General features: G+C 36.1%; 1 protein-coding gene across 1 annotated transcript in view; it reads left to right on the top strand.

The window, feature by feature from the left end:
- Positions 1-24835, top strand: part of NEK7 (NIMA-related kinase 7) — a 52683-nt gene that overhangs the window by 26313 nt on the left and 1535 nt on the right. Inside the window, exons 5-8 of the mRNA XM_010016750.1 lie at positions 4535-4643; positions 6949-7056; positions 15243-15337; positions 19948-20061. Coding sequence (XP_010015052.1) covers positions 4535-4643; positions 6949-7056; positions 15243-15337; positions 19948-20061 — 426 coding nt within the window. The remainder of the gene's footprint in view (positions 1-4534; positions 4644-6948; positions 7057-15242; positions 15338-19947; positions 20062-24835) is intronic.

The following is a 24835-nucleotide window of genomic DNA, read 5'->3' as shown; positions in this document are numbered from 1 at the left end:
CCAGACAAACCCTGGGGACAATGAATTCCTACTAGAATTATATTGCCTTTTAAATAGGAATTGTCCTGTAGAAACTTCATTTCTATGTGCATAAGTCTCTGATCTTTACTCTGGAATGCAGAGATATTGAGGTCCATCTTCACTGGTCTATCTTTTGACCCTTTGTTCCCTTGCCAGTTCTGCTTTGTTTTTGTTGTATTCAGGATGAGAACTCTTACTTGTGCTTCTATAATTTCCTATTACAGCTACCTGACCTACTCTTTCCTCTTTCTGTTCTTTCTGCTAGACTCCATTAAAAATGACTTCCAAAGAAATGTGGACAGAAGTGGCCCAGAACTTTGTTGTGTGTTACTTGAAAGTTCCTTGTAATAATCCTTTCTGTGTTGCTTTCCTCTTGATGAAGTTCAGATTTACTCCCACAAGTATACGGTTGTTGAAAAACCAAAACAACTGAACAACAACAAACACCCCAAAACCCAACAAAAAAGCTCCACCCCAAAACAAAAAAAATCCCTTTATATTTTTGTAAGCCGGAAGTGAAGTAACGGGAACAGACAGGTGTTTCTTGTCAAAACATGAAAGGAAGGAAAAGGAATCTATTTAAAGCAAGGAAATTATCATTCTCATTTTACTTTTCCTCCAAATCCTCTCTTTTAGAACACAACTCTGGTCTAGACCATGCACAGTGAAAAAATCAGATATATATTCAGGCTTGTTTGACAGTTTCACAGGCTGGTTTTTTTTGTTGTTGTTTGTCTTCCAAATAATGACAGCAAAATTGTTTAGATGGTCAGCTTATCTTACTGCAAGAGATATTCATAAACCTCTTGCTTGCTGTAGTCCAATAGTCTGAGACACTAGTGCCAGAACTGAACGCTAAGTTTTTTCCAGGCATGGCTACTGAGGTATAGGCAGTCATATCTGAAATCTCCAATTGCATTGAAATCATCCATGCTCACTGTTCTTAACTTATCAGCAGAAAATCCTTCGTTTTCTTACAAAAGTCAAACATAGTCCTTTCAGAGTATTCTCTGAACTGTGCTCGTTAAGCCTAGATAAGACCATTTGCTAATTGCTGTCACTTTTGCTTTTGGAATTTGACCTTTAAAGCATCATCTTTAGAAACTCGGTATAATAAAATTCCATGCTTTTATATTGATTTAAAACTTTTTTCCCCGTCTGTCTTTTACTTACTTTTTTTTATAATTCCTCCCAGAAACTGAATGGCATGTGCTGTTTAAGTGCAGGGCAGCTATATTTAACTTAACTAGGATGGAAACATTTGGAGAATATTTAACTTTTCTTTTAGTAATTCATTAGAGAAGCCCAGGAGAATTCTGTTTTCCCATAACCAGACTGCTCAGTCATTCTGTGAGAAGGGACAAGCTGGTGATATAAACTGCCTACCTTAAAGCTGTTTAAGGCGTTTGAATAGCAGATTTATGACCACACAAATTTCCAGTTGCATTAAACAACTGAATTGCAGTTTCTTCTGAACTGGCATAATGAAAACTCCTCAAAGTATTTTTTTGAGATTTCATTCTCTATGACAGAGATGGAAACTTCGTGGGATATGTCTTTTGAAACAAATAATTCTTGCTAGAAGACAGTCTGCTGCCTGAGCATGCCTGGTATTCTCTGTTTACCTGATAAAACGCTAGCTTGCTACACTACCCAAATTTTTAATGCACATGTACAAGCAGTTCCTTTTTTGCCCAGTTTCAAATATGCTGAGGCTGATGTTTCGTCTCAAACAGGATTATGTTTTTTAATGTCATGCCCTAGAAGGTCAGTGGTCTGAGGGACATCAGGACAGGTGGAAGAAGCAGTGTAGTGAAATGTTGAAAATGAGAGTGTTTCAGAAAGCTGTTTGTCAGGCTGTATTCCTTTGAGGTCAAATTGGAGCAAGTAATAGCAACTCTTATACAGTGGAAGATAACTATTAAATTTGCTTGATTATGTAGGCTTTGGGATGCTTGAGGCATTACAGCATTAGGCAGAGAATTAGTTTTAGTATTAACAGTTCGTGGTGCTACTACACTCTTCTACCGTAGAGGTTAAAAATTACTGGTTTGGCATCATGTCATCTGCATTTTGGCTTTCCTATAGGGAGGGGGTAAACCCCATAACCATTAGAACTGCATTTTGCATTGTAGACTGTTTAAAAATGGAGGAGAGAGAAAAGGAAGGATCCTGCTTTCAATATAGTTAATGTGTGCTGTATGTATGAATTTTATTATGCTGTTTGGCCATTGATTTATATTTCTTGTTTGAAGGTAAGGTTCTAATCAGGAATGAGATTCCTTTTCCTTATTGACTTTTCTCAGAATTAACACTGCCTGCTGGACTGTTTCTTAGAAACATATAACTTGCTTCAATAGCTAATTTTGCAAAATCAGTCTTTTTTGGTAGTGGAGGCTTTTCATCACTGCTTTGGCTGTTTGTGGACAACAGCTCAAGAAAACATTGAGAATATGTATTTCGATGGAAGAAGATAGTGTAATTAATGCAGAAAACAATTTTCAGTGAATTTATTGTAGAAATAATTGGATTGTTTGTACACCTATACAAGCAAAAATGGTGCCTATTTCTTTGTTTAGTTTAGACTTTGCAAATCTAGCAGCTCTTTTTTTGCATCCTATTTAGATGGATAAATTCTACAGGGTTAATATTATTGATGCTTTCAGGGAAGAGAAGTTGTTACGCAAAATTATTAATGCCTTCAGTAGAATGAGACTACATCTTAAAAACTTGTTATACTGCATGCTTGCACTGTAAGAACTGAAGCCGATTTTTCTAGTGTGCACTTGGCTACAGTGTTATAGATGGCAAATGAATAAAATGTCAAAAGGATGCTTGTACATAAATACTTTAAAAGGACACTGATGTACTTTAAGTACATTGGAATGGAAATCTGTAATGGAAAACATCTCATTTCAGACATTTGGTGAATGGTGGCTCATCATTGCTTGTGCTTAGATTAAAAAAAAAAAATAAAAAATCAGAATGTTTAAATAAAGTACCTAGTTATAATTATGATTATTTCAGAATGCATTTTAAATCAAGGAACTGTGCTTTCATGTGCACATACTTACATGTATTGTGTATTTATTTTTAAATGAAAAGAAACCTGGTCTCCATCTTCCTGTTGACATCAAACAATCCTCTGATATGCAAATCCAGCTATGGGGAGAACAGATACACAGGGTTTGTTTGGATTCAGTCCAAGACTGCAAGAGAATTATATTTAAAGAAGTAATTTATATGCTTTGCCTCATTTAAATGAAAATGCATTTTGAAATAATCCCTATAACTAAACACGGTTTGGTGAAATGTTACGATCCTTTGCATGACTGATACATTTTGCTATGTTTAGTTTAAAAACATCTTGTACTCCTGCATGTGTCTCTAATGTGTAGGTGCATCTGTCGACTTCCCAGTGGCACATTTTAGTATAGTATATGAAAATATTTTTATTTTTCCAGAGTAATAACTGTTTCTTACAGGAACTTTCTTAGGATATTCACGAGTGTGAAGTGTGTGTTTATACATATGCTATTAAAATAGATTTAAGTACTTTGCTTTCCATCTAAAATTTTGCTAATATTAATGTTATTGTATTTCCTTCGTGCATTTAACGTAAAAATATGTCAAAATGGGAAATCTTTAAAAAGAGAGACTAACTGAGCAGCATTTTTTCAGTTATCTTAGCTTTAGCCACAAAATTTATAATGATCAAACTTGAATGTTTTAGCATTGGCTGAATTCCAGGTTTTCAGTGTGTATTTTTGGAGGACTGTGTCATTCCAGTCCGTGAATGTAATATTTGAAGGAGATATGTGTAGCAGAGCATAATTATGTTTAACGTAGGCTTTAACAGGCTATTGAACTGTAACCAGTGATCGGTAATGGTCGTTCATACAGGATGGAAGATATGTGAGCAGGAGTTAGATAACTCTGAAATTGTCAGAAATCACAGTTCCTTTAGTCCCCTTTTATGTATTGCAGAAGTTTCCAAGACTAACGCGATCAACTCGTCGTAACATGATCTTTCGTTGTCCTTGTGGGTCACTACTATCATTTTTTTTTTTTCTTCTATTTTGAAAATGAGTGTATGGAAATCCATGTTGGTGTAAGGAAGTGTTTAATTTGGGAAGCTTGTGGCACACACCTTTATATCTGACCTTTGTTTGTTCTGTGGCTGCTTACTCTATGCAGACTGTTCTGACTGCGTTAATCTTGCACTGAGGATTGCTAAATACTATATAAATATTTCTTTTAGGATGGCAGCTTTATTTCATTAATGTCATGTGTGGCTCTATGTGTTGACTGACAAGCACATACGTTGATGGTGCATGTGTTAGTATTTAAGGGAAAAGCTTTCTGTCAAGAAATTTTGCTAAACTTTTCTCAGTAGTTTGGAAGCCTCTGTTGTTTGGTTTTTAAAGAAAAGATTTGCTTTCTTTTCTTATTTTAGATGTTTGGTGCAAATTTTAGATTTTGATATTCAGTGTCCATCTTTTTTTTCTTTAAGCATTTTAAGAAACAGAAGAGGTTGATTCCTGAAAGAACAGTTTGGAAGTACTTTGTTCAGCTTTGCAGTGCCTTGGAACATATGCATTCTCGTCGTGTTATGCATAGAGGTAATACAGGATCAAAGATGATTTGTCTTTACTAAACCTTTTACTGTGTGAGAATTAAACTATTTCAATGCCAATGATGCCAAATAACATTATAATGGAATTGATTTTGGCAGCTGACACAATGCGTGTGTTTTGTAAGTAATGAAAAAGTGTGACAAGTTCGTGGTTGTACATTTGTTGTGGTAAGCATTTGTTTGCAGCAATGGCTTGTGATTTTTTTTTTTTTTGGTGAGTTTTCAAAATAAGTCATAGTTCTGTGATGGAGACCCTGCACTGCTGCTTCTCTGCTCGCTCAATTCATTTTGCTGGCTCTTATTTTCTATCCTGTTCTGTGTTTTCTCATTCTCTCTCCCATTACCTGCACGCTTGCACAGCTATCCATATATTCTTTTCACCTCTTGTACCTTTTTTTCTTGCAAAAGTATTTGTCTCCTGCAGTGCTTTTTGGTGATGTATAGGCTTATCTCCCATTCCCTTATTTACTGGATTATGTCCAGCCATGAGAATTTTCTCTCCTTCTCTGCTCCTCTCTGCTATTTCCAATCTCTGTGTCAAGTACTGTGTCCCAACAGCCCTTGTAGATGCCAGGTAACCATGTCAGGTACTAAATCTCTTTTACCCATTTTAAACCTCTCTACTGCTGTCTCCTCTGTTTGTTGTCTTCATTTTACCTGGTAACTCTGAGTCAAATAAAACAGATGTTGGTATAGCTGCTTCTCAGATGGTACCATTTCTTTTACTCTGGAAATCCCTCTGGCTATGAGTTTCAAGCTGTGTATGGGCTGTCTTTTTGGGTGCAGGTGAAATTGTGTGTCTTAGGTTGGTGTCTTCCTTCTGCTGGGATGTGAATAGCTGCCTGAAAGCAAAAGTCCATCTATCTCTGCTGAGCTTTGTCATTTGTAACTGGAGATGTTGCACTCTTCAGCAGATCAACTTTGATGCCCCTGCCCTTGCAAATAGCTTTCTCTCGTGTTTTTCCTTTTTTTTTTTCTTTTTCCCCTTTGTCCATTTGTACAGATATCTGCAAGTGCAGATTACACAAAAGACATAGATTTACAGATTCTTTCCACAGGGTATAGGTATCTTCCTTTAATACTTTTATAACTAAAGTAGTTTATTTCAGTGTATTTTAGTTAAAAACCAAAATGAGTTTAAACTTCTTAAACTGAAATACAATCTTCAAAGCTTCTGGCAAACCTGTATTGCAAATCTAATGATTCCATGGTTACACACCAAAGCCAGTGACAACTGAAGCTATTTTAGAGTTTAGCTGGTAGCAGTGTTGGATTGTTACACAAAGGTGATACAAACTCCTGAAAACTAGGTCAGATAGCTGCATAACATAATTGTTTCTGTCTTCCTCTGTTGGGCTTAGAAGCTTCTGTAACTTTTTATTGGAAACCTGAGAATTCTGGTGTTTGAAGGGTTATTAACCATTCCTTTTACTATACCTGTATCTTATGCAAACAGTAATGCCCTTGTGTCGAAGTTAAGAGATTTTCTGTTAATTTCAAGCCACAATGTATGGCTATTGAGCTGGGTAAGAGCTTAAGCACACTTTTTAAGCAAATACCAGGTCAGTTTGTTTAGAAGACTAACAGGACAGGTACCTTGTTGAAAATGATAAAATAAAAATCTTTGCTGTTTTCTCTAAAGGTTTGGGTTAAAACTTAAACTGACTGTTACTTGTGAAAAATAGCTGTCTAGATATACATCATTATTTTTCTTTGTTTCTACTTGGTTAGGTCAATTCCACTGACAAGTTCAAATAACCATTCTCCTGAGTAAAACTTGCTTTTTTTCAATGTCTGCTATTAAAGAGAATCAGTTACCTATTTCAAATAAAGAACATCATGCCACTGTGGGTAATCTGATCAGCAAAAGTGATGAAAAATGTTTTACAGTTCTTAAACATTTTTGGTCTGTTACTTAAAACATAATCTAGTTCTAATGGAAGTCATTATGTAGCTTATATAAGGTTGTAACAAACTCCCTTTGTATGCTTCCTTGGGTGTGGGGTGGGTGTGAGGTGTTTTGTTGTTATTGTTTGTTTGTTTGTCTGCTTGTGGTTTTTCTCTTTTAAATACTTTCCATGGCTCTTGATTTCCTTTTTTGAGTGATGTTTGTACTATTAAAATAGTTAATTTGAAATTCTGAGTCCCAGACTGCTCTTTCTGAGCAGCACAATCAAATTTTATTAGAATTATCTGTAAATAAAACCCTCTTTCAGTCTATTATTAATAGAACAGTAGCTTTTTTTGCAGTCTCATTGTGACTTTTAAATTTATTATTTTTTCTCCCCCAGATATAAAGCCAGCCAATGTGTTCATTACAGCTACAGGGGTAGTAAAGCTTGGAGACCTTGGACTCGGTCGATTTTTCAGCTCCAAAACCACAGCTGCACATTCTTTAGGTAAGCTTCCTCTGCAGTACAGGTGCTGGGGAGGTGTATTTTTTCTGCACAGTGAAAATATTGTGCCCACTCATGAGACAGAAGAAAAGGGTTTGCCCTAACTAAAGCTTTTCTTAATAATAAAGCAAATGGTCAGCACTGTGGACAAATAGAGACAAGCTGTAGCACTGAGGTGTTACTTTCAGCTGTACAGCTCATGGTTTGGTGTGTTATTCCTGCTCCTCCACAAATGATTTGAAGTGATTTGTTCTAATCATTTAATGTTCATTCCTGGATCAAAACAAGTCTTCGTGATAGTTTTATTTTCTCAAAATGCTAGGAAAAAAGGACATATGGTGAGGGGTAATGGTTTTAAACTAAAAGAGGGGAATGGATGTGAGGGAAAAAACCTTTTTACAGTGAGGGTGGTAAAATACTGGCACACGTTGCCCAGAGAGGTGTTGGATGCGCCATCCCTGGAGACATTTAAGGCCAGGCTGGATGTGGTTCCAGGCAACCTGATCTAGTTCAAGATGTCCCTGCTCATTGCAGGAGGGTTGGACTAGATGAGCTTTGAATGTCCCTTCCAACCCAAACTATTCCATAATTCTGTAAGATTGATACGCATTTTTTTAAGGTCACTTGAACTTTAATCAGTGTTGGAAATAATCAAGTAATTCACTGTACCTGTGTGGGTAGAATTGAAGACATGTTGGTTATTTGCTTTGAAAGGAGCTTCCCTGTTTTAAGGTGGAGTTACTCAATATAAGCTGAGTAAGTTAAGAAGAGATCAGAATTAGGCTTTATGAACCATAAAAGTTTAGAAAGAAAACAAAAAAAGCCCCAAAGCAAACAACAAAAGCAAATCCCAGAAAATTTTTTTGAAATGCCAGATTTATTTGCTAGCACATATAAAATAACAGTGGTGTATTTTATTTTGGTGGGGTTTTTTTTTGTTTGTTTGGTTTTTTTTTTTTTCCCCAGAAAAATAGCAAACCAGGACACATCGTCTTTTTCCAAAAAATTTTTTTTCATTTGATTTGCATTTTTTGAGAATCATGTGGAGACTAGGATGATTAACTAGCCTTTAAAGAAGAAAAAGTAAAAGTTTGGCAGCTATTTTAAGTTTAAATATAGGGAATGGACAAATGACAGAATCTAAGAGGATCTCTCTGAAAGCGAAAAGCCTTGTAAATAGAGTAAGTAGTATCTGTTTTAAAGAGAAGTGTAAGAATTAGTGTTTATGGTAAAGTTATGTAGGCTTTTTAGTTAAGAAAAAAAACCTTTTCCCCTGCTAAAGTGGGACTGTTGAGTGGTTGCTGAATTCAAGCCTGTTCACTGAATGCAAAGGGTGTGAAATGAACTTTTAGACCCCTCAAGAGTAGAGCCATTGATGGCAGCAACCAGAATTGTCTCCTCTTCCTTGTAAAGGGTATTGAGGCAGACAGAGCACCTCAGTGGTACTTGAAGAGAGATAAGTAAAATCAATTCAAATGTTCTCAGTGAGAATTTTTCACAAATGACAGTTATAATTCTGTAATTAAGCATTTGGATATTTTTATATGTTTGATAAGAGTACATTATAAGGAAGATAATATCTAAGAAAGCCAAGAATGGTTAAGTAATACCTAAAGTGTGTTCGCTCAGATGCTGACGTTTCTAATTAAACTATGAAATATCAGACTTCTTGGATTAAAATATGTTGGTATTATCCTCACCTCTTAATTTAACTTTATTCAGATAGTCCTAGTTTTCAGTACAGTGTGGAAAAAGAGAGAGGATTGATGTGCAGTATGTTTGTACCACATTTGAGGTGTGGGTGATACTGGTGTTAACAGCCCCAAAAACCTATCTTAGAAAGTAAAATTTTGATACAATCCTCACTTCTCTGTCTTCCAGAAAGCCTTGTTCATGTTTTTGTGCCTTTCTGGTTTGGTTGGGGTTTTCTTGTTTTTGTTTTTGTTTAGTTTTTTTTAACCATGTTTGGTACATACTGATATTGGTATAATCAAACCATGAGTAAATGCTGAGATCTTAATAGGAGTGAGGTGAAGCTCAGGCATGAATCTACAATCTTGCATTAATGAAAAAGAGAGAGAGAGACAGAGGAGGAACAGTGAGACCAGACTGGAAATGGGTTTGAGTTACACACTGAAGTTCAGATATAACCCTACAGATCTGATACTAGTTCATGGTGCAGTGTGTTATATAAAGTGCTGCTCTTTGTGCTGCTCTCTTAGCCTAGTGGCCACCTCTGGTAGCACTGTGGAGATCTTTGTACTTAGGTCCTGCTACTGCCTGCAAATGGAAGAAGGATGTAAACGAGCAGTGTGAAGATGAAGCTCTAAATCCTAATCTGTGGGTAGGAGTGCACAAAGAAGGCAAAAGTCACTTGTGAGAGCAGAAGAGCTAAATTTCTCTTCTGAGGCAGAAATCAGGAAGTTAATGAGGAAGAAACTGCTTCAGCCATGGATTATTTTGGCTTGTTGCGGGGGAATGGTTACAAAGGGACTGACGGCTGAGCTAGAGTTAGGAACAGTGTAAAGCCTCAAGCCCTTTAAAGTTCATCTCTTACAAATACAAGAGTCATCCAGAGAGTGGGGTGTAGGGGGATGGAAGCCTGGTTTCTGATGTTGGATGCTGCGTCTTGGTAGAGGAGCTGTTATTTTTTGGCTTTTATTTGGGTTTGGGTTTTTTGTTTTTTTTTTTTTTTTTTTTTCCATTTTATTTTTTTCCCCCCAATCTCCTCTTCTCCTGTTCCCTTTTAATTATGACCTAATGTCAGAATTCAGCCTAGGAAAAAGGTTTTGTTCAGCTGTTAATTTAGGCTACACTGGAGACAGCAACACCCTGTTTTATCGTGTCACTAGCAGAGACCACTTTTTTAAAATGAGTTTCTCATACTGTTTCTGTTGCTGGTTTTCCTGTTGTTGTATCTTTCAAAGCTGTATCTTTTTATGATTCCATAAACCTTTGGTGCACAAAACCCAGTGATGTACAAACATATATGTATATAGCAATTTATACTTGCTTACAGGCTTTATAAAAATTTCAGTAGCAAACTAAATTCAGGCTTTCAGAGATAAAGAAATGTACTAAAAATTTTATTAGCTACAGCTTCTAACTGCTAATTATGAATAATACTGATTTAATTAGAATACTTGCTGAAGGTCCACTTGAAACAACTGGAAATACTGCGCTGGTCAGGGTTTGTTAATGTTCTTAACTCTTTCTATACAGCCTTATCCAAACAGAATTTTCTGTTGTGGCATGCATACCTTTTTGAAAATAGAAAACACCTTTTCCAAAAATGCAAAAGAAGTGGAGGCATTTGGTATTGTTGATACAATACAAACTTGACAAAAATTCTTGTTTCCAGAAGCCTTTATATTAAAAAGGGGAAGATGATCCAGCAAAGGCTTCTTATTCCTTTCCCTATGACTGTGTGTTAGGGGTCTGGCTTTGGATTTTGTTTTGTTTATTTCTAATGGCTGAATGCCAGGCTTTATGCTCTTTGAAATGGCAATTCTGAGGCTAGCTCATGGAAATGTGCATTGTTTCATCTTTGTTAGCCATGCAGTGGATTTAAGGGTAGTCCATATTTTAGTATTTCAATTACAAAAAAATCACTTCAGTTTTCTTGTGTGGTTGTTAGAGGGCTGCACACTGTGCTGTCCAGGTGGACACTGCTACTATGATGTGAATACCCTCATGCAGGGCAAAGGCGCAGACCTTAAATCTTCTTAAAATGCTTGGAAGCAAAGGATCATCTGTATTGAATTCTGGTGTTTCTTCTGTGGTTTGACAACTTCTGTCATTTCCATAGTACTGCTGTCCCCAGCACAAAGCTCTGTTTTGAGCGATTTGACTGTAAACTCACACAGGTTGTGGGGAATAAAATACCCTGTAAAAATACGTGCAAATACTCTCCTTTTGTCTTACATATGGATCTCTATCCCAGCAGAGGGTGTCAAAAGCCAGTGCTGAGACAGTGGTATGCAGTACCATTTTGCTCTGAATACAGTAAGCTCCACTGTCATACTCTCAACCAAACTGTTCCAAGAACCTGCACCCTCCTTGTGCTTCTGTGCAGGAGGGTGCTTTTGTATGACTGCTGATTCATCACAGTCATTAAAGAGGCTGTATTGAAACAGCTCTTATTTTATGTATAAAAGCCTGAGCTCTTTTACAGGAGGTTGAAAGCTGAAGATGAACTATTGTGCTGTTCCAATGCTACAATATAAAGTAAACTGAGATACAGGTTGATTTCTGCAGTTAGATTATTTGCATAATGAAACTAGGTTGTAGATTACTTTGGATATTTTAGGTATTTTAGGTCCTGTATCTGTGGCTGAAGATGAGCCTATGGCTTAGAAATCTTCTACACCTATATTAAAATAAAGGAGTAACAAAAAAAGAAAAAATTATGGAGAATTTCTTGTCAGTGGCTGGTTGCCCTCTCTGTTCCGTAACTGCAGCTTAATTTGTCTTCAGCATGAACAATTCATCTTGTTAAACACTTGCATGTGTTGAACTCTGCATTATAAAATTCCTGTGACCTTATGGACATGGAGTCATTTATAAACCATATTGTTTCATTACTTAAATTTATAAATTTGGCCTGGTTTTTGGGTTGTTTGTTTTTTTTTGGTTTTTTTTGTTTTTTGTGTTGGTGTTTGGTTTTTTGGTTTATTTTTTGTCTTGTTGGTTGGTTAGGGTTTTTTTTTGTTTTGTTTTGTTGTTTTTGTTTTTTTTTTTTTTAACTGAAGTCTTGTTTTATAATTCTTTGACAATCAGAAGCAATGGGACTTACATGTTTATGCAGTTAGTATGATGGACTGTCATAATTCCCTTCTTCATAACTATTTCTTTACCTCTGAATCTTCAGATCCAGCTTCCTGCCCCCTAATAACCACCATTTCCATAATGTCCATTGCCTTTCCCAGCAGCAGAAAGCATGAACAAAGAAACACCACTTTATGGATCTGCATCATCTTTAAATGGAGGGAGCAGATTCTGAGGCAGCAGTTTGTTTGACACAGGCCATTTTCAAGGAGAATACTGTTCAGACCTGCAGGTTATCAGAGATAATGCAACTGCATTGAACAGAATGCTAAAGTTACAGATTTTGTTCTTAAAAATATAGGCATCTTAATGTTTTACATCTTTTTCTTGTATTATCCCACTTCCAAGTCTTCAGATGAGTAAGGGAAGTTGCATGTCTTTGTAGTATTGCAATGTTGTATTTCACTTAACGGGAGAAAAAAAAAAAAGAAAGATCCAGGAAGGAAACATACGGTATAGTCGCATCTGGTAATTGCTTGCCAGCAGTACAGCTATGTATCAGCACTGCTCACTGCTTTAAAGAATAGTTGCAATGCCATTAGTAGTTCCTGAATGTCAGAATAATGAGTCTTTCTTGTCATGTTCTGTTAAAAACAGTTTACAAGTAGTAGTAACAACCTAGATCTTTAGGTTGTTTTTGTGATTTGATAACTAACAACTAATTTCATTTCCTTTCACTTGTTGGTCATTGGGGGCTTCAGGTTATATTGCAGTTAAGGTGTTGTACTAGGCTAAACGCTGTAAAATGATAGCATTTGTTCTTCTTTTTCACTATCATCAATCTTTCACAGCCATATCAGACCCCTAATGTATCAGCAGGCTTCCCAGAGCTACTGGTTAAAATTATCTTTCCTTTTGGTAAAGTATGAACCTTCAAACCTCCGTGTTTTCAGCTGCCCCCTGTGGATTCTGTGAAGCCTCTTTCTGGCACATTACTCACTGCCAGCTACTTGTGTGATGTCTCAGAGCAGCAAAGGCAGTGCTGCTGTAACCAGCAAAGAACCAGATTACTTTTAAACTTATTATTTTTGTTGTTAGATGAATTCTGACAACAAAGCATCAGAATATACTAAATCAGTGCACTAATTAATGGATACAAAATCCAGCTGAAAGTTTTCAGAGGTATCCAAGCTCACAAGTCATTGCGGTGTAAAATAAAATAAAATTGCAGGGGGGAATACAACATTAAGGATAATAAAAGTATGAAAGCTGTGTCATGCCAACTGTTGTTTAATTAGAGTGTCCAATTTTAAGATAGCTGTCGTTAAACGCTCATTAAATTATTGCTGTTGATACATTAGAATAACAGAGTTGCTTCTGTATATTCTGGTAGCTATTTTGATGTTGCAGACCACCCATCTGCATGCCTATTCTTTTACAGGGAAAAGACCATCCCTCTTACTCATTCCTCTGTTGTGGGTGAATATGAACATCCCATGAGAGTAAATGGTTTTCACAGTACTCCATCATTTTGAGTTGCCTTTCCCTAGCTTTTCTTCCTTTAAGCTCTTGATCTCTTGCAGTCTCAGTTCAGAGCTGTAGTGATTCTTCAGGCTAGTGCTAAGGGAGCCTCTGGGAACAGGGGCTGTGGGACCCCCCTGAAATATTTAGGGGAACAAATCCATTGTAGGATGTGATATGGGACTTCATCTGTTAGAGAAGCATATTCTTAGTTTATATTGGTTTGGAATATTGTTTGCCAAGAAGGAGATCAGTTGAAATGATAGGTTACCAGCAGTAGTGGCCTGACGTGGGATAAGGTGGTACTGAGTTTCCCAGTCTAAGCTGGGTCTTGCAAGTAGGAAAGTATACCACCCTTCCCTAAGAAAGTATGACATAGTTTGAGATGTCAGCTTTTCTAAAAGATAGGGTATGTTGTCAAAGCAAACCCCTTAACTTTGGTAAGTGATTAGAGTAAGATTCATAATCTGATTAATTAAAACCATTGACCTGATTATTCAGATTTGGAATTACACACGTATTCACTGTATCTGTTTCCAGTTTTCATACGGAGATCAATTCTGAATAGGTGAGGCTAACTCTGAAGTGTGGAAGTGGTAAGAGATCTTTGTGTTAAAGAAAATAGTGCGAGGTTCAAACTCTAATTTTCATAGTTTGCAGTGAGACTGCTAGTGTTAATCTCTGGCTGCATTGCAAGAAGTTTAGTTTCGAAATAAGGTCAACTTGTGTTGAATTGACAGAATTCAGCTGATTTTCATCTTTAGGATTCAGTGCTCTAAGAAAATATATGTCCACACAAAATTGAAGCAAAAATCTATGTATATCTGTGACTTTTTGCTGTTAGGCAGTTCATTTTAGGAGAATATGAGGAGAAAGTTCAGGCAATGCACCAAAATTGCCATACTGTTATTTTCTATAACTTCTGGTTTTATTGATCTGTCACATATGAACCCATCACTCGGGTACCTGGGGTTTTTTTTAGTGGCTTTTTTTTTTTTTTTTTTTTAAACAGATCTTAAACATCTTTCATGATTTTTCTCTTCCAAGTAACTTGTAACACAGATGGGTAGTGTCTGATTAAAATCAAGGGGAGAGATGTCCTGGAGTATCCAATTTAAATTTGCTCTGGACAGTAGTAGTAAATGCTGCTTTTCAAGAGCAGACGTCTCCATAGCCCACAGCTCTGAGGCAGGATTAAGCTAGGACAGCCACGGATCTGGGACCTGAAAAGCCCTTGCAGAGTCTAGTCCTGCAGGTACTTGGGTTGCTTGTAGGAACCTCAGCTTCTGTTGGGCTCGGAGGTTTTCCTGCCTTCCTCTGTGGGAAGCTGAAGATTCTGGATTTCAGGCTCAATTTTAACTTCAGATATTCAAACGAAATTGTGTTTATCAGTTTCAAAAGCAGCTTTTTCAGATTTGTATATTCTCAAAAGGAAGAACAGACAGCTAATTTCAAAAATAATGCTACTAATAGAAAAATTCAAGCCACAAAAAGAATTTCTAGCTGTTATTTCCAGCCACAGTGATAACAGTTTGTAAAGGAGTGGGGACATGTGTGTGCATGCGTGTGTACTATGTTCCCTTGGTTCTCTTCAGAAGCAAATAATTACTTTTGAGCTTCTCTATAAGCAAAAGTTTTCTTTTGGAAGTGGAAGTATTCTACAACTGAATAAGTCTGGTATTTAGATATCAGTAGTGAAAATAAAGCTGCATTGGAAGAAATGGATATATAATTCATATGTATTTCTTTCAAACTGAAGAGTCATACTTAGGGATTGAAATTACGTGTGTCGCAAAATAAGAAGTATAGAAAATGAAGAATGTTTTTCAGCCAGGAAATCTGTACTTTTACTACTATATAAGAGAAACTTTAATTCAAAAATACTTCTGTATTTATTGCAGTTGGTACACCCTATTATATGTCTCCAGAGAGAATACATGAAAATGGTTACAACTTCAAATCTGACATCTGGTCTCTAGGCTGTCTGCTGTATGAGGTAATGTTGATATATACAGTGAACTTAATAACACTGTTGTGCTTCCCCTTGCCCCCCCTCAATGTATTAAGTACTGTTTTAGGATCTAATGCTATATTTTTATTGTTTAGGAAAATTTGTAGTGTTGTGGAAAAGCTACTTTTCATCTATCACACGTCTGTAATATTGGCAATAAGAACTCTTATGTAACTTCAGCATATATATGAAATACTTTTAGCTGTCTGTCATTCAACACTTGCCTTTTACTGGGCTTGTTACAAAGATTTTAAAGCAATTTGTTAAAGATTGGGCATAACTGAAGGATTAATAAATAAATAATGGCAAACACATGTAAAATTATTCTAGGCGTTTTAATGACCTCTCCTGGTTACATGATTTTGGTAATAAATGCATTGAGAAATAGTATGACTGACTTGAGGATGCAACTGTATTGCAAAAACTGCAATATAGTAATTGTAATACAAGTTTAAGTTATTAAAAATTATTTACAACCTAAGTAAAACAACAAAAATAGTGGGCTACTGTATACTTACTACTACTAGGAGGGGTTAACTTTCAAGATAATGACTTCTGCTGCACTGAACTATGCTATTTTTATACTTTTCCTTCTCCTCCAAATGGTAAACTATAATTATTGGTTAATTTCTGTAATCATACAGTCAACACTGGGAGGTGACACGTAATTTTAAATATTACTGTATTGTGAGAAAATATAGGTATAGGACAAATAGAAATGGAGGTGAATGAAGGTGTGAAGAACAGGTAGGCTTCTAAGGCAACTACATCTTCGAAGTTCTTGTAATATCATTTGTTGATCAAAAGACTAAACACTTGTGTTGAAGGATGCTGGAAAAAACTTGATTGCTGATGAGCGATTGCAGTGAAGTCTTTCTAGTCATGTTCCAGATAAAAACTAATATACCCAACTCACTTTTCACTTACCTACAAGCCACCTGCCTCAGTGAGCCAGTAGAACTCATTCAACACATACTCAATAGGTTTGGCGCCTCCTGTTTGGCGCCTCCTGTTACCTTAGGATTTTATAGAAAACATTGTCACCCTGTTAAAGTTATATATTACTACTAGGTGAATTGTCTCCAGTGATATTAGTTTACTTTCTGTCACTAACATGTTGCTTTAAATATAGAAAGGGCAAATAGCCGTATTGCAATTCCACACAGTTTACATATCTATATATAGCTCTTGCTTCTAAATCTTGGGGACAATTCACAGGAATGAAGTCCGATACCTGATAGCAAGCATTTAGAAGCTTAAATCCTGAACTGAAACTTAATCCCATATTGGGATTCCTTAGTCCTGACCATGGCAACTGCCATCAATTTCAATGCTCTACTTCACACACTTGCGCAAGCAGAAGCCTAAAGATAGCATAAAGGTAGATGGGGATTTGTCAGTATTACTACTTCTTTTGCCCTCATTGATTTTTATTGAGGATTTTTTATATTTGGAAACAAACAAACCAACCCCTTGAGTAACTGAATATTATATAAAATAAACAAGTTTTAAGGTTAATTTTTCTTCTGTGTTACATGGAATTTCTGGATAGAAATCAATAGCACTTTTCTAAAGATTTTTTAGCTTGCTGCTTTGATGCTGGTACAGTATATTGAACACCTATTTGAATATTAAATTTTTCTTTGATCTGGTAAATAATTTCGAAGTAGTGAAATACCTTAACTCCATTGATTAACTCAGCAGCCTTAAATATCATTCTCTTTTTATTTATTTTAGAAGTTTTACAGCAATGGTATTTAAGTTGATAGGGAGTTGCATGTGGGGTTTTTATTGTAAGAAAAGGATAATTATTATGATACTCATTGTATACAATATTATTATTATGCATATTATATATGGCAGTGCCTTCAACTATAGAATTTTTGTTTTTTAGAGGCACATTTATCTCAGTTAATTATACACTGTTTGTAGTGAGGTTTTTGCTTTTGGTTTGGTTTTCTTTGAGTATTGAGATGTAAATCTCAATCTTTCGTAAACTCAAAATATATGCTTGGATTTTATGTTTTTTGTTGCATTTTATTTTTTTGTTGTCAAATTACGTGAAAGTGGTGATTTCAGGTTCTTCAAGATGTGTGGACTAATGCATGCTATTTTTATTACCTGTGCAGTTTTGTGCTGGGTATCTTTGTGACATGCATTTTGGCATGTTTTATTATATTGATTTCATGTTGATATGTGCTTATATATGCTCTGGATTCTCTCCATCTTAATGGAGAAAAGCTGTGGCATGTTTATCACTTCTCAGTAAATGCTTAATCGATGCTAAACTCTTTTCATTTGTTTTAATTTAAATTTAGACTAATTTGATATGATATATGTTGTCTTTAAAAATCATGATTTCTAATCTCTCTTGCTCTCTATTATTCGACGCTAACTATGTGGCCAGTAAGATTTTTAAAAGTATATTTAAAAGTCTGTTTTTCTTAGAGCACCTGGTATTTCTGAAACCTCAAAAACACTACCAATGGAGTTTTAATTGATATGCAACAAAGTAGACTTTACTAATTAAAATCAAGATGCTGTGCTTTTGCTACATGGACCTTTACATGGAAAAGTAGGTCTTATACATTTCCTTTTATTGTTCAGCGTAGCAATCGCATCCTTACAGGGTTGTAGGTTGGTGGCTTACAGTTCAAAAAAAAAAAAAAAGGGAAAAAAAAAAAGAGGGGAAAAAAAAAAAGAGAGAGAGGGAGCTGCCACCAGCCCTGAAGACAGACAGTGGGCTTTCGTCCCTCAGACACCCCCAGAATACTAATCAGGAAAGTCAGACCCTGGAGGTCAGGGAGCAAGTCAATCATTCTAGCGATCGTCTCAGTGTGGAGGATCAAATTAGCCTGAAAAATTCAGCTGCTGGGAGGAGAGGGCGAGCAGCTGTCAGGGGCAGCAGCGAGATGCACTAATGAACCAGATGAATAGTGCAAAAGCTTGAAAATAAAAACAGGACAGTTGACATTTTTCATCTGTCAAAGCAGGAGATGCATGAAAATATAGTATTCCTGTTTTAACTCCTTAGGGGACATTCAGAATTTTTTTAACACTCGGCAGCATTCAGACAAAAGTACTTTTTAATGAACACCTAGAGTACGAAAATGAGTATCTGTGCATTTATTTAGCATTTTGCATGCATACAAGACCCTGCAGTTGATTTTTCTTTTTCTTTTTCTTTTTCTTTCCTTTTTTGGTCTTTAGCTTGCATTTTTAACATTCTTTTTAAGGTAAGAGACAATGTCATGTAAATCCAGGAATTAACATTATTTTGGTAATACAGAATTTTTGGGAGGAGTGTAGGATGGAACTGTAGTATAATATTTGTATTGGGAGCTTTGAAATTACTTATTCTTACTTGAAGGTAATATGAAAAAGTACTGAGCTATTTGAGAACATTTTTATCAGATATCAAGTGAGTGTAAGAGAATTTTGGTAATTTTCCTCATACATTTCCCCCCCATGATATTGGTGCTTAGACATGAAAGAGTTAAACTGCTATCTGGAAGACCACAAGACAGATGAGAGCCATTTTCAGCTTGTCCTGTCCCTGCTGAAGCTCACTGAGTAGCACAGCATGGACTAGCATGTTTCACACACACTCTGCCTGTCTGGGGAATGTACACATTGTCCTTCCAAAATCAAACTTATTAGCACATGTAGAAAAGGGTGACTGACTTTGGGGCAGCACTGCACTCCAAGCAGCATTCGTGTTGCTGCGGTTCAAAGACTTAGAAGGCTTTGAACAGAATGGAGAGGTTTTAAATGAATTTTTAGATTTGTAATCCTGCTAACCATAGCATTTGTTTCCACCTTAAATGTCAAGTTGTAACACTTTGAAATAAAGCGTAGGTTTACTAATGCTGGGTTTAAGCAAGAGCTCTCCAACAGATACTCTTATTTTTGTATTACAGTTGTAAGTTACAGTCATAGGTGCCAGTTCTGCACTTCTGATGATGTTTTGGGATTTATTTTTTTAATTATTGTCAAATAACATACTGAATTACAAAGTTTTGGGGGTTGGATTTTTTTTTTTTTTAGGTGTAGATGTTACCTTTAGTGTTCTTGCTTTAAAAAAACCACAATTGTATCAAAGTATAGTGTAATAGTTGTGGAAGTTTACAAAATCTCCTACTGTTATCCAGCATTTCCAACGTAAGTTATTGCTTTAGATCAAATAATGTTTTCAAATAAATTATATGCTTATTTTCCAAAAGATCTTCAGATGAAAATTCTATTGTGGATTTTGTTTTGGTTTGGTTTATTTTGTCTCTCTTGTGGTGCAAGGGTCCTCTCCTTACAGCAGTATCAGAAACTACTCAATTTTTCCTTGTACTCTAATGATAAAACTCTAATGGTATAAAACTCAAATATTGCAACGTTTGGATTTGCGACAGATACAACTGTATGACATAGGATAAGTACACACTGTAATAGTTTTGAAAGTTCTCTTTTTAGCACTGTGACACTTCTAAGCAGGGAGTTGAAGGTCGTTAAAAGTCGCTTTTGATTTGTTAGTATTACAGATTTTATGACAAAACACGTTTACTTAAAAGCACAAAAGAAAACTGTACATTTTCCTTAAACAGATGGCTGCGCTGCAGAGTCCCTTTTATGGTGATAAAATGAACTTGTACTCCCTGTGCAAGAAGATAGAACAGTGTGACTACCCACCTCTCCCTTCAGATCACTATTCAGAGGAAGTAAGTAATTCTCCTTTTCATGGGCTAGATCCTCAGTTTATCTAAGCTGGCACACTGCCAGGGAAGTAAATGAACTTGGGTGATTTTATGTTATTTGCAGATTATGCCCATAAGCGTTTGCTTGTTGAACTCACTTAAATGTTCCTGTCAAAACAACTCTCTGATAGGATTTTAAATTTGAGGGGTGTAATGATGAAAACCTCATACCGTTAGCTTCTTAATTTCATTGAGCTTCCTTGCAAGTATGACAAAATGCTTTCCCAGAATGCACAATGATATGTTCTTCATGCCAGAATGGGATTGAGTCTTACATTTATAGTGTGCTTTTCTAAAAGCACAACTATGCAAGTTTATGTTGCACAGTAAATTAGTGCACTAGCCTTGTTTCTCTAGGGGCTTGCATTAAAATAGATGTAATGTAACTCACTAGTAAAAATGAATTGCTTAGTTCCCATTTGTCTGCATTGTAAAACTGGGGTATGCCGTTTTATAAAACTGGAGGGCAGTTCTTTTGGAAGAAAGAGTGGTTCTTGACAATGCTAATCATAAATTTCAGAGAAATACAGGCAGACATAATGTAATTGAATTTGAACAGTATACTCATGCATATCGCGGCAGTGTTTTAAGCTGATACGTAACAGTTCTTTACCATCATTAATACATTTAAGGAGGGGTACTTGCTTTTTTAAGCCCTAAAATGAAAAGAAACTAAATAAACCAAATATTTTTCCTAGTGTAATGGAACGAAAAATATAAATGCTTGCTTGTTAATGTTCTGAGATGCTAGTTTTGAAATCCTTTCCCACTTTGAAAACAATAGGGCAAATGGCTAGAAGCTGTAAACCAAAGAGCACATATTAGTAGCCAATTCTAATTGAATATAGCCTACATGAATTAAAGATTACTTTGAAAGCACAAATAAGCACGAGCAGTAAAATACTTCTAATAAACATAAAGTGTTGTGTGATTTCATTTATCGAGTAGGGGCTGTAATTCTGCACCTTAAATTTTTTTTGCATTCAAAGACAGTGATTGGACTATTAATAAAACATTACTGCCCAATGTTTTGTTTTGTATTTATAGTGACAATTTTTCCCCTTTTATGGAACAAAGTGGACTTAAAAAGATAATTCAGTGATCTTACAAAGGATGAAATAATGATCTATTGTGTAATTTATACGCTATACTTCTTTGTGGGTTTCCCAATTAGTCATTTTACCTTGGCCGTTTTTAATTATTATTTATTGTAGACTATAAATATGGCAGTTCACATAACCAACTTCAGAACTGGAGGCCTAGAAATACAGTAGGGTGTGAACAATAATGCAAAATGATAGCAAGAATGTCAGGGGCCGTTCTTTGTTGTGTCATTCATGCTGTCTTCCTTTTTCCATGAAGCGCATGAATATTTCACATATCTGCATCCTCATCCTCTATTCTTCTTGACTAATTTTCAGACTGTCTGAATTTGCATTTCACATGGTAGCTGATTAGGAGATGCAGAGTGCAGCAGCAAAGCCTCAGCAGGCGGTTTCCATGTCAGCAGGATTTTAATGATGATACCACTAGTGGTTCGTTGAAGTTGTCCTGCCTGCAGGGCTACTTCACTGCAGCTAAGTGTGAAGCTGGATATGTGGATTCCCAGCCAAAGGGCAAATATCAAAGTCTGGCCCAGACAGAAGGTCTTAGAGTTTGGATGGGGGAAGAGATTCCATCTTCTACTTGTATCCGTATAGTTTCTAGTGTTGAAAACAGATTCAAAGCACAACATGTTACATTTTTCTTTATTTCAAAGCAGACGCATATGTCTGTACCTTGGATAAACAGCTATTTACAAAATATGTCTCAGTTATTTTAAAGCATGAGAGGATCAGAGTTACGATAGGTACGAAGATAGCTATGAAAATAGTTACTTGGAAGAAGGAATGAACTATGGAGTCTGTAATGGGAACATTTTTATGTTTTGAAATTAAGACTTGTGTCTTCACTGAGGTACATGGAAAAATACATACGTTTATTAGTTATTGCACTAAACCAGACTTTTTACTTGTAAAAAAAAAAAAAGCAAACAAAGTGTTGTCTGTCATATTAGGATACTGTCCTAATGTTTCACCTGTACTGGCAATTTAGATATCAGACCGTTAAGCAGGTTGGAAGCACACGCAGTGAGCAGTAAAGATCAGAGATCACTGAACAGCAAAACCCGTTTTATATTTTATAACAAAGAATTTTCTGCAAGAAAAATTTCACTGAGTGTTGATCTCTGCATCCTCTGATATAGAGGTGTAAATACTTTCATCACAAAATACAAGACAAGTGCTTTTTAGAGAGACTTTTTGTATGCAAATGTTAATGAGTTTTAAGATGTGACTCTGAATTTTGAACTCTCTGTAAGACCAGCCTTTCAGTAAAGTGTTACATCTGTGCCATCAGAGAATAGAGTGACAGAAAGATGCACCTTAAGATTGATGGACAGGTGGATATTTTTTTAAGAACCTTTAATTAGAAATCCTAATTTCACAAACTATTGCTTCAGCATTAGCATCATAGGCCAAGATTTTCAAATGTTTAACAACTTTGGACATTTCAATTTTTGAATATTGCTTAAGAACATCAGGTATTTAGGTGAGTACTCAACATTTACTGAAAGCTGTTCTGCTTTAGGTATTTCAAAGCTGGGGCTCTCTTGCTGCCCCCAATCAATACTTTTTAAATCTTGTCAGCCAATATTATGTTGTTTTCATGATGGATGAAGTTTTTAAATCTTCCTTTGATTGAGGTTCACTTCTAAAGTCCGTAGCCAGCCACCCACCCACCCAGATGTGAAAGCTGAGTGAGCCAGCAGGTCCACAATGGCAGTATTAATTGCCAGCAGAAGGTTTTGAGAGTGACACTGAGGACGGTCTTCAAGAAGGTCTCCTATTAAGAGTAAGACTAGGGCTTTTTTCTTATCCAAAATTTCCTATATGAAAGTTTCTTTTCCAGCTGGCTAATGCAAAGTACTTGCCTGTCCTATTTCTCTCTTTCCCCCTCCTCCTTCTGACTCAAGTGATAATTATTTATTTCATAGCTGAAAAACCTGCTTGAGTAAAAGAAAGTGTGTCCCACCGCTCCAATGTCAGGCTAAGCTCCAGGCTAAAGGCAGTCATTGTGCTAAGTGCACCAAGGAGGTTAAGAACAATAAGCAGCCGAAGAAGTTTGCAGCTTGGGGATGCAACCGGAGGTCCCTCCAGCTCAGTCATAAGTCTGCTCTGCCTGTTGGCCAGTCTGTGCCAGATAATAAAAAATTACTCTAACTCTAATGATAGTCTGACTTCAGAATCCCAGTGCTTCTTCCCATGGTACTGTTGGGCTCTTAAGCTACATTCGAGATATTATTAATACTAGAGGGCTTGACAAATGGATTTCAGGTTTATTGAAATGGATATTCCTGTAGGAGTTAAAGGAATCGTATTATAACCAAGAATTAGCATCCATCATAGTCCCAATTTCAGCCCTGAAAGACTATCTTCCTGTGTAACTGTTTTCAAACTGTATAGCAAAATTAATTCAGCTTCTCCCAAAGGTTTGCTGTTCAATAACAAGGCTCAAAAGCGCTCAGGATTTTGAGATTACTGTGGAATCTATGCTATCACTGCATCATGATGAGCTAACATGCCTTACAACTGGGATTCTGGACTGGGGAGGGAGAAGGAGATTTTGCAGTAATAGCAGTGGCCGTCAAATGTTAAGACTCATAGGCAAAAGAGGTCTATGACATTCTGCTTTATTTTATTACAGTTGTAGTGAAGGATTGTTACTAATTGTGCTCGCTGCTTGCACTATGTTGGGAAGAGAATTTCTGAGTAAAATGCTTCAGTGACTGTTCCTTAATATAAACATGTTCTTGCATATCCTTTCTTATATCCTAACAACAGTAGCTAAATATTTGGTAAGAATAAGAAATTAGAAGCTGCAAAAGCCACGGTCAATAAGCCATATGGGTGAATGATTTTTGCAAGTGTACTTACTATATTAATAGGACCTAAAGCCTTTACATGTACTTTTGAGCATATTCTGCAGATAAATTACACTGGTATTCTCTTTTTAAAAAAATGTTCACTTATTTAAGTCTAATTTCAGCTTTGAGGTTTTTGCATGTTCTTTGGACTTTCCTGTTTTCCAACAAGCTGCTCATCTCTGTTAGTACATTGTGCCTGTTGCTTACACTGTGTCCCGCCTCCTTCTTCTACAGTAGATAGCTTTGCTTTGCATATTTGCATACATGTAGGAAATAATTATTTGTTAAAGTAGTTCATGATTTCCAGCATTCTAGTCTCCAAATGTTTAGGAGTTAGTACAGGCTAATAGTTTTTCCTGTCAGTGGTATTGTATTTTATTTATTTGCTGCCAGCAGCAATATGATGGCTTTTCTAACTCCATTAGTCAAAATATATGTAGCATATTTAACAATCAAATAGTTACAGCTTATTTTGATGTAATGTTTCTTTTAAATCCAGCAATCTGACTTTCTTCAGAATTAATGATCTCATTTTTAAATATTGAGCTCCTCTTGCTAAAGAAGGGGGATGTCTAGTAACATCGGTTTTGTATTGTTAAATATGAAAAACCTGTACATTGTATACAGTTCACAATGTTTCTGCAAGGGCTAATGGAGAAAGTTATAAATAGTGGTATGCACTGTTTCTTACTTCTGGGCTTCCTGTGCACTTAAATTTATCTTCCGAAAAGTGAAAGAAGTATAATTATAATTGGAAATCCTTGGTCTTTTTGT

This window comes from Nestor notabilis, unplaced genomic scaffold (genome assembly GCF_000696875.1).
Source record: "Nestor notabilis isolate BGI_N333 unplaced genomic scaffold, ASM69687v1 scaffold4666, whole genome shotgun sequence".
Classification (NCBI taxonomy): Eukaryota; Metazoa; Chordata; class Aves; order Psittaciformes; family Psittacidae; genus Nestor; species Nestor notabilis.
This window is presented reverse-complemented; position numbering and strand designations above follow the sequence as displayed.